This window comes from Leptodactylus fuscus, chromosome 4 (genome assembly GCF_031893055.1).
Source record: "Leptodactylus fuscus isolate aLepFus1 chromosome 4, aLepFus1.hap2, whole genome shotgun sequence".
NCBI lineage: Eukaryota > Metazoa > Chordata > Amphibia > Anura > Leptodactylidae > Leptodactylus > Leptodactylus fuscus.
Window position 1 is genome coordinate 206,034,244 of NC_134268.1, and position 10,862 is coordinate 206,045,105.

General features: G+C 41.9%; 1 protein-coding gene across 3 annotated transcripts in view; it reads left to right on the forward strand.

Moving 5' to 3' along the window:
- LOC142200973 (LIM zinc-binding domain-containing Nebulette) overlaps positions 1-5,136 on the forward strand; it is a 183,808-nt gene extending 178,672 nt beyond the window's left edge. For all 3 annotated transcript variants that reach the window (XM_075271748.1, XM_075271749.1, XM_075271750.1), the window contains 2 exons: positions 2,583-2,701; positions 4,551-5,136. In XM_075271748.1, the coding sequence (XP_075127849.1) occupies positions 2,583-2,701; positions 4,551-4,727 (296 nt within the window). In that variant the 3' untranslated portion in view covers positions 4,728-5,136. The remainder of the gene's footprint in view (positions 1-2,582; positions 2,702-4,550) is intronic.
- The last annotated feature ends 5,726 nt before the right edge of the window (positions 5,137-10,862 follow it).

A 10,862-nucleotide genomic window follows, 5' to 3' on the forward strand; every position in this document is an offset into this window, starting at 1 on the left:
TATATCTGTCCTCGGCGCATTCCTTGAAAAAACTCTACACCTTCAAGAAACGTGCCCTCGATGGGGGAGTTTTTCTGGGCTGGGTACAAAAGGGAACATCTTCGGACATTCCGGGTCTGGCCTGGCTTCGGCAAAGCAGCTGACCTCTGCCTCTGGACATGTCTCTGCCTCTAGCTACCCTTTTTGGTGCTGCACCTGCCTCAACATCCACACTACTTTCCCAGCTTGACATCTGCCTTGTCCAGGTGGGGTCGGTGTCCTCGTCGTCCACCACCTCCTCTTCCAACTCCTGTCTCGCCTCCTCCTCCTGCACAATGCGCATGTCAACTGGCTGCCCTGACAGCAACTGCGTCTCATCGTCGTCGATGAGGGTGGGTTGCTGGTCATCCGCCACCAAATCGACCGGAGATGGAATGGAGGAGACTCTAGTGTTTGAGCATCTGGACACAGATACTCGTCTGTTAGGTCCGTGGAATCGCGAAATGGAGGGGCAGGTTGCGGTACAGTCAAAGGAAGGGAGAACAGCTCTGGGGAGCAGGGACAGTTGGGGTTATTGTTCTGAGAAGATTGGGAATTTTGGGTGGAAGGAGGACAAGACTGTTGGGTAAGAGGAGGTAGAGGCTGACTGGCTGGTGGACAATGTGCTTTAAGCGTTATCCGACAGCCATTGCAAGACCTGTTCCTGGTTCTCAGGCCTACTAATCTTTGTACCATTCAGCCTAGTTAATGTGGAACTTTTGTGCAAAGCGCAGAACTTAGGGCCCGCCTGATGTTAAGGGACACACGCTGGTACAAGGCTCAACTCACCCTAAGTGCCAAAAACACTGCTGGTGCAAGGCTCTACTCATGCCAAGGGCCTCAATCTCTGCTGGTAGCTCAGCTTAAGGTCATGTAACTTTGTTTGGAAGGGCTCATGTTAAGGGCTAGAAAAGTGAATTTTGGAAGGTCTTACCACATCACACACACACACACACACACACACACACACACACACACACACACACACACACTCAAAATGACAGTTAAGGGTGAGGGCTTTTGGAATTCCCATTGCCTATTCCATTTGTGGTTGTCATGGGGAACGTGATTTAAAGGGGTGGTTGTTACTGTTTGTTGAGCTTAAATTGGGGTTTGTGTCCATCCATTTGGGGAGTAAAGAAGGTTTCCAGGTATTTTCCCACTTTGATAGAGGTTTTTTTGAATGTGGAAAGTGTGTAGTTGTTAGGCAGTGATGTTGGGGTAATAGAGGGTCTTTGGTGTGTTAGATGCCCCCAGGCATGCTTCCCCTGCTGTCCCAGTGTCATTCCAGAGGTGTTGGCATCATTTCCTGGGGTGTCATAGTGGACTTGGTGACCCTCCAGACACGGATTTGGGTTTCCCCCTTAACGAGTATCTGTTCCCCATAGACTATAATGGGGTTCGAAACCCGTTCGAACACACGAACATTGAGCGGCTGTTCGAATCGAATTTCGAACCTCGAACATTTTAGTGTTCGCTCATCTCTAGTAGAGACGTTACACTGAAGCTACGTTAATATTACATTTCTTTGTATCTTGCTGAGGAATCGGTTGCAACAATTTCCCAATGTATACTTTCAATGAATACCGCCACATCGGCACACAGAGACATCGATCGATCATTGGCTCCTATTACAGATGTGTCAATGCAATATCCCCAGTATATGACGTTATAAGTGATGAGAGATGAAAACTATTGTACATCTACTGAAGTGTATGGAGTCTAGACCACAAGTGATAGAGAATGTGCTGAGGGTCTTTAGGTTTTTATCTCTACTTATGGCGTCTTCTGGCCTCACCGCTAAGGTCTGTGGTTGGTCCTCAGTACTCACATTGCGACTGTTGATATCATAATACTAGCGACCCCAGAGTATAAATATTTTCACATCCGGTTTATGGGTGATGAACCCCTAAAGTTTCTGCTTTGAGTTGAACCTGAACATTTTGGAAAACTTGGGTTTGATCTGAATCACGGTGCTAATCTTGAGTTTTTGTTGCTTTTGCGTTTACGATGTCTTTATTTGCTTTTAACCTAACATGTATAACTTGTATGTATATGTGTCTGAAGCAGGGTCATAAATTTATACTCATAAATCCGTCGTTCTTTCTTTGATTTGAAATTTCCTCTTAAAACCTAAATTTTCATGTGATCGGTGATATTCTGATCCTCATTGCAGAAATGTTTTGATACGGGAAGGTCCATTCTTCGTTCTCTAATTGTATGGCGATGTGAATTCATACGCATTCTAAGCTGCTGTCCGGTCTCTCCAACATACAGATTTTTAGTGGGATATTTGGTGCACATTGTTAAATACACTAGAAAAAAATCAAGTAAAATTGAACTCCATGGGCAACCCCTTTAATCCAAATCTAGTTGGGTACAAGGAGTATTTCCAGGGGCAAAGTGGATCAGAGACATTTGTGTCCAAAGTAGAACGTCCCCACAATAGGGGGAGGCTTGGAAGGTATTGTCTGTATTTATACAGGTTACAACTATCATGAAGGAATGGGGTGTTTGTTATTATTTGAGAATATTCTAACTACTATTGTATATTCTGAATACAGCCCCTGTCGGTGCCTACCATCCTTCTCAGTCTCAAGGCTTCGGCTACACGCACCAGTCAAGTATGTCCTCTATGAGGTCAATGCATTCTCCACATGCCCATTCAACTTCACCAAGTATGGTGAGTATTGAGATGTATCATTGTCTAATATACATATGTCATCTTCTATTGTAGCACATATAGAAATATGTCTCATATTATCTCTCCATCCAAACATGTTCATTCATGAAGACAGTAGGAGAAAGATGTCCCTACTAAGAATGGCTACACATATATTGTTAGGGTTCTAGCGCAATGATTAGATTTATAAAGGTTGTCTGATCCCTACCGGATTTTATACTAATCAATATCTGATCTTTGGGAGATTGACCCCCGGTCCCTGCACCGATCAGCTGCTCCTATAGAAGAAATACAGTAGGTATAGAGATGCAGCCCCATCTTCTGTACAGTGGTGACATCATGGTACTGCAGCCTATTATTTGAATAGAAGTCGAGCTGCTTCCAGTCTCATCCACAACTGCAGCTTCTGTCACCTGTAGGCAGCCGCATTGGTTTACCAGTGTCTGTTCTAGGTCATGGTGTCCAGACCAGCCATCGGACCTTTATCAATGGGGCTGTACATGGTGCTGACTCCAGACATGTCTGTTTTTACTGCATTGTAGAGCCCCCATTGATAAAAGACAGTTAGACTACAACATTTGGGAATCAGACGCTGTTGGTATGTGTTACCAATTACCTCCATGATTGCCTGATTTCTGTCTATATGATGTTTCTAGCAGTACAGATAATACACACAGTGATGTCACAGTACAGGGATAATACACACAGTGATGTCACAGTACAGAGATAATACACACAGTGATGTCACAGTACAGGGATAATACACACAGTGATGTCACAGTACAGAGATAATACACACAGTGATGTCACAGTACAGGGATAATACACATAGTGATGTCACAGTACAGAGATAATACACACAGTGATGTCACAGTACAGGGATAATACACACAGTGATGTCATAGTACAGAGATAATACACACAGTGATGTCACAGCACAGAGATAATACACACAGTGATGTCACAGTACAGGATAATACACACAGTGATGTCACAGTACAGGGAAAATATACACAGTGAGGTCACAGTACAGGGATAATACACACAGTGATGTCACAGTACAGGGATAATACACACAGTGATGTCACAGTACAGGGATAATACACACAGTGATGTCACAGTACAGGGATAATACACACAGTGATGTCACAGTACAGGGATAATACACACAGTGATGTCACAGTACAGGATAATACACAGTGATGTCACAGTACAGGATAATACACAGTGATGTCACAGTACAGGGATAATACACACAGTGATGTCACAGTACAGGATAATACACACAGTGATGTCACAGTACAGGGGTAATACACACAGTGATGTCATAGTACAGGGATAATACACACAGTGATGTCACAGTACAGGGATAATACACACAGTGATGTCACAGTACAGGGATAATACACACAGTGATGTCACAGTACAGAGATAATACACACAGTGATGTCACAGTACAGAGATAATACACACAGTGACGTCACAGTACAGGGATAATACACACAGTGATGTCACAGTGCAGGGATAATACACACACAGTGATGTCACAGTACAGGATAATACACACAGTGATGTCATAGTACAGGGATAATACACACAGTGATGTCACAGTACAGGATAATACACACAGTGATGTCACAGTACAGGGATAATACACACAGTGATGTCACAGTACAGGGATAATACACACAGTGATGTCACAGTACAGAGATAATACACACAGTGATGTCACAGTACAGAGATAATACACACAGTGATGTCACAATTCCTATATCCTTAACTAGCACTAACATTGGATTGAGACAGTAATAGACAGTAACCTCTTCTTTCTTTATTACGCCTCATGCAGAGAACTTTCAGAGCCATGTACGACTACAGCGCTCAAGATGACGATGAGGTTTCCTTCAGGGACGGTGACTATATTGTCAATGTGCAGCCTATCGATGACGGATGGATGTACGGGACAGTGCAGAGAACTGGGAAGACGGGGATGCTGCCAGCCAATTACATTGAGCCTGTTAACTGAGAGCTGTGCGTTCCTTCAATGTTTCGGCAATCAGCATACATTTTATTTTTCTCACGAATTCTCTATTGACAATTATTCTGCAAAATTAAGTTTAAGCTTATTTTTTAAGCATTAGCATACAATCGATGACAATACAAGAAGCTCTTAGATATAATGCTGTTCTCCTTTAAGGAGAGGATGATGCCTACAAACCTTCCTAGACTTAGATGAATGTCGTATATTAGAATGGGGTTTTCTTTCTTACTTGACCTATCCTTTCCTAGCTAACCTCAGAGGGCTGGTAATTGCTGACAATCTCGGATATAGCAGTGGCATAATGTAGACTATATATAGGATCATAAGACGTATTTAGCTGCTTCTGCTATATTCTGTTCTCTGTGCATCAGGTAGTATGGCACCATTACTCAAATGGACTAACCTCTAAAAAAAATTCTTCTAAGTTAATGCTAAGTATCATATAAGGAAATAGTATTTATAATCCATTTATAAGGTATAGTCCATAGTTTCCAAAGATCTGTGTGGTTGTGTTCAGATTGATGGGAGAATCCCATGGCACAAGAAAAAACTCTCACTTTTTAATAAATCACGAAAGAAAGCAACACTGTGTAAATCCAAAGACAATTTAGATCTGATTTGGTTAAAGGTTTCTCATTTTACTTGATGGCAGCCTGCTAGATAAAGCCTTCACAGGCTGCAATTCACAACATAGCCACTGGGTGTGCTGCACATAGACATATAGGATAGATAGCATAGCACTCTGTGACAGCATATCACTACAAGCTGCTCATCTCGTGACACACAGAGCTGGACGTGTCCAGTCAAGAGGACAGATAAGGATGGACATAGCTGTGGATGGAGGCCCTCATCTATTATCCAGAGCAGGGATAGAATGCAAAGACCTTCTCCAATGCTGCATGGGTATATTAAATTAACAGCCTATTGATTTCAATGGTAAAAGTTGTAATGCTCCATTTCCCCAGTGGTGGCACTGCAGGAGAATCGGACACTTGCAACCAGTTTAGCCAACAGATCGGAGCTGATCGTTGGGGATTTCAGATTGATAGGAAATAATGTTTCCGACACAAGCAGATTGTGCAGAACGGGCAAAACCTTTCTTCTAGACTGTGACTAGACAAGTTTCTAGATTTATTAAATGAGCATTGTAGACTATAGGTGCCCACAATGGCAGACTGAGGTTCCATTGGACCACTAGGTGAAATTATTTTGGGGTCCCACCCTCCAACAACCTCTAGGACATAGACTATAATGTCCTTCAAATGTGGGTGTCTTCTGCTTGGTCATTATTGAGTCTGGACCATCAGGAGGGTCCTAGATCTATGATGGGCCAGTCTGACACTGGGTGCCCATACATATTAGATATACGTTGATGTCTTAAAAAGTTGCATTTGTATAGGGTGAAGACTTTAGGTTTACCTTTCCCATATGCTTTGTTTGCTATATAACCATAAGGCTATGGCCACCTATTTAAAGGGATTCTCTGGAAATGACCAATGGAAGTTTGCTGAGCGGATTAATATATAGTTTTGTTAGAACGTTCCATTATAACTTGTGTTTTATTCATTTCAATCTCTTCTCATCCTGGGCTTGAGAGTCCAGTTGGTGGTCTTACCTACCTAGTGAGTGACAGTGATGCATTTTGCATACAGAGATAGCTGTCAATCTCTAATAGGACCGCCCATTGGACTCCTAACCCAAGAATGAGCTTAAATATAAATGAATAAAACACAAGTTCTACTGGAACATTCTAACAAAATTATATATCAATCATCTCAACTCCTCCTGCTCTATAAGCTGCTGCCTACAGATTCTCTTTAAAGGAAGTCTCTCGCCAGAACCAGCATAGCAACCCAGCCCTGCAGATAGATAGGTTATGTTCACCAGAACCCAGCGTATCAACCCAGCCCTGCAGATAGATAGGTTATGGTCGCCACACCCAAGCAGATCAAATCAACCCTGCAGATAGGTAGGTTATGGTCGCCACACCCAAGAAGATCAAATCAACCCTGCAGATAGATAGGTTATGTTCACCAAAACCCAGCATATCAACCCAGCCCTGCAGATAGATACGCTAGTGTCACCAGACCCAGCATATCAACCCAGCCCTTCAGATAGATAGGTTATGTTCACCAAAACCCAGCCCTGCAGATAGATAGGTTATAGTCTCCAGACCCCAGCATATCAATCCAACCCTGCAGATAGATAGGTTATGTTCACCAAAACCCAGCCCTGCAAATAGATAGGTTATGGTCACCACACCCAAGCAGATCAATTCAACCCTGCAGATAGATAGGTTATGGTCACCAGACCCCAGCATATCAATCCAAAACTGCAGATAGATAGGTTATGTTCACCAGAACCCAGCGTATCAACCCAGCCCTGCAGATAGATAGGTTATGTTCACCAAAACCCAGCGTATCAACCCAGCCCTGCAGATAGATAGGTTATAGTCTCCATACCCCAGCATATCAATCCAACCCTGCAGATAGATAGGTTATGTTCACCAAAACTCAGCATATCAACCCAGCCCTTCAGATAGATAGGTTATGTTCACCAAAACCCAGCCCTGCAGATAGATAGGTTATGGTCACCACACCCAAGCAGATCAATTCAACCCTGCAGATAGATAGGTTATGGTCACCAGACCCCAGCATATCAGTATCTTTCCCTTATGAATTGGTATGTCCATTTCCAAGATGTCAGCTTTTATGTCAATATGCAGATGAGCTCTTTGGAGCAATAAGGGCATTGTCATTGCTCACAAGGAGAAAACACTTAGATTGAGGTGACCCTGACCTATGTAACTTCTGGACAGTGTTGATACGCTGGGTTATGGTGAAAGACTACCTTTAAGCCTGTCAAAGACATCAGATTCATTTGATAACTTTAAGGCATCTGGGGCTCAAAAATTCATTGAGATGCATCAAAGCTCGGTATGTTCTGTATCAAGTTACAATCTATGATTGGTTTAGCAGTCTGCTGTAGAAACATAATACATCTAATTTCAGATTGTCAAAAAGTTGCACAAAAATGTTATGAATCTTGATCATTACAGCCCATGCCTTTAGTTGCCCCCATTTTGTCATCTTACTATATATAGAGCTACAGGGTAACTGTGTTGAGGTTATAGATCTAGAGACCTCGGTGACTTTATGGCGCTAAAGTCATGGGTTTAAAGTGTAGCTTCTATTTCAAGAAGGAATAAATGTGAGGAAGGACATACAGGTCGGAACAATTCTTCATCATCCTCAGTGGATTGTTCTTCTTTTGGTTGCTATTGCAGAAAAACAAACTGATCCATGCTGCATGCTGTGCATAAACTGGGACCTGCAATTCCAGACACAACCCAAGGCTCTAGTGATGGTACAAAAAGAAGCACACCCTTATTTTTCTCTTCTCAGGTACCCCGATTTCTTTCAGTAGATGTTACAGCCACGCATTATTAGGTTTATGCTGCATGCTCGGCAAAAAATGTCAGAATCTTAACAGACATTTAATATAGGCAGTCTGGCTGTAATCCCCATATCCCTATCATTACGACTATGGGACATTAGTAGACAGTGGGTGTGCTCAGGATTTTCACTATTTATGTAGAGCATGCAGCATTGATCTTGGGAAGTCCATGTATAATATCTACTAAAGCAGGGGTAGGGAACCTCGGCTCTCCAGCTACTGTGAAACTACAACTCCCAACATGCTCCATTCACTTCAATGGGCGTTCCAAGAACACCAGAGCAAGGATGCATGCTGGGAGTTGTAGTTTTGCCACAGCTGGAGAGCCAAAGTTCCCAACCCCTGTACTAAAGGAAAAAAATGGAAATGGGTGCCTGAGAATTGAAATGAGAAAGTGAATCTACACCATTCTTGTCTATGGGTGCTGTCTATATTAGTTTACTTAAAGGGATTGTCTGCTAGAAAAATAAGATTGTAGTTTCTGTGGCTGAGGAAGGCGTGTCTTACCCATAGCGGTCTATTTCGGTAATGAGATGACATGATGTCCGCTCTTACAATATACTGTATTGGGATTTCCACGATAGACTTATTACCGTAAAAGTCAAAAGCTGGCCATATAATTCAAACGCTATATACAGCGAGCTAAACAGAGTCTGCATGTTTTTTTTTTGGAGGAGGGGGATAAATATCAGGTAATGCACCACAAGAACAAATGATTGGGCATGTAGAAATCCAACATGCTCCATCATTCTTTAGATCTGTTTTGGAGAGGTGGGACATTTATGCCCAAAACGGCTGATTTTTTCCAATGCTCATGGCTAGCTGTACCTATGGGGCTGTACATAAGGGATCCAAATGGATAATAGTGGGATGGGAAAAAGGGAATCCTGCCACTTGGCTGCTTATACATTTCCCATTGACTTTAATAGACAGAGATATTCTCTGCTAGGCATGCAGATGTCCTCATTTTTGGTACCATTGAGTGGTCAACCTGCACACATTTTGATATACTATCTACTTTGTAAGCCATACAAGTCTATAGTGGGAAAACTCCTGTAACTCCTGTAGTATCAAAAACACAGGTACTGGTCTCAACCACAGGAAGGTCCAAACACTGCCGAGTATACCCAGCCTTAAAGCAGAGAAGCACAAAACATCACCATCCTAGCCACCAAGGCGCGGTCAACAGATTTCTATGGTTGTGATGCTATAGATATAATATAACTTTAATAGAAGGATGACTCTACTGACTGTCTGCACAGTAATATAACTTATAATCAACCAATAAAAAGAAACAAATGCATTGGAATTATTTGGTTAAAATTTATGTATTCAGTATTGAAAAACAGACGTGGACAGTAACACCCATAAAGGAGAGGGAAACCATAGCAAACTGGGCCCTTCATTATGGTGCAAAGTTTTATCAGTCTGGACTGAGGTTTGTTTTGCCTAAAGGCCAATTTACAACCCCTGGCTCTGAGAATGTAGTCCCTTTGGAGAAGACAGTTCATGCCCTTTAGTAGTAAAGAAGTTGAGACCACCCAGTTCTGGACCTCATAACACCTATATGGTATATACGTACGCCCATAGATCTCTCAGGTGATATCCTCAAGGGTTTCTCCATTACAAAACCAGTTTTCATAAATGAATGGTACATATGAAACTTTCTGGTAGATCTTATTAAAGAAATATGTTTCCTTGTCCACATATTGGGCTGAATTACTTCTTACATAGAAGTCTATGGAGAGGGGAATCGGAAGAGGTTGCTGGAAAAAACACAAAGAGCTGCAGCTGCAGCTTCTGATACTGCTGTATCTTCAACATAAGACTCTACCACTTCACAATTCACAAGTAAATCAATTAACAGCCTCATTCTCCCCATTCCTTTCCACATCTATGCGTGCGATGAGGACAGAGATGAATTCCGTATAAACAAACTGTCCGGAACCTCAGTTTAGCTGCTGTTGCTTTAACCCCTTAAGGACACAGCCCAAATGTATGTTAAGGACCAAGCCTATTTTTTCAAAATTGACATGTGTCACTTTAAATGGCAATAATTTTGAGACGCTTTAATTTACACAAGTGATTTTGGGATTATCTTCTCGTAACACATTATACTTCATGTTAGTGGTAAACACTAATCAATATTTTTGTATTTACTTATTAAAAAAATAGGAAATTTGATGGAAATTTGGAAAAAATTGCAATTTTCAAAATGTGAAATTCTCTGTTTTTCAGGCAGATAGTCATACCATCCAAATACAGTAATAAATATTATCTCCCATATCTCTGCTTTATATCGGCATCATCTTTTGATTGTATTTTAATTTTATTTTGGACGTTACAAGGCTTACAAGTGTAACTGCGATTTTCCAGATTTACAAGAAATGTAACTATGTTTGTTTTTTTTTGTTTTACACTTTTTAAAAAAAAACAAAAAAACTTTTTTACATTGTTTTATTTGTGCTGCAAGCACACTAGAACCAGTAACCAGAGAGGATCGCTGGTTCTATACTAACTACAGACTGCAATACACGTGTATTGCAGTCTATAGAGGAAGCTAGCTATGCAGATGCATAGACTAGCTTCCCCTCGTCCTGGCATCCAAGGGGTTAACCCTCCCCCCATCGGAGCTCGCCAAACCCCTAGGGTGCCATGATCACT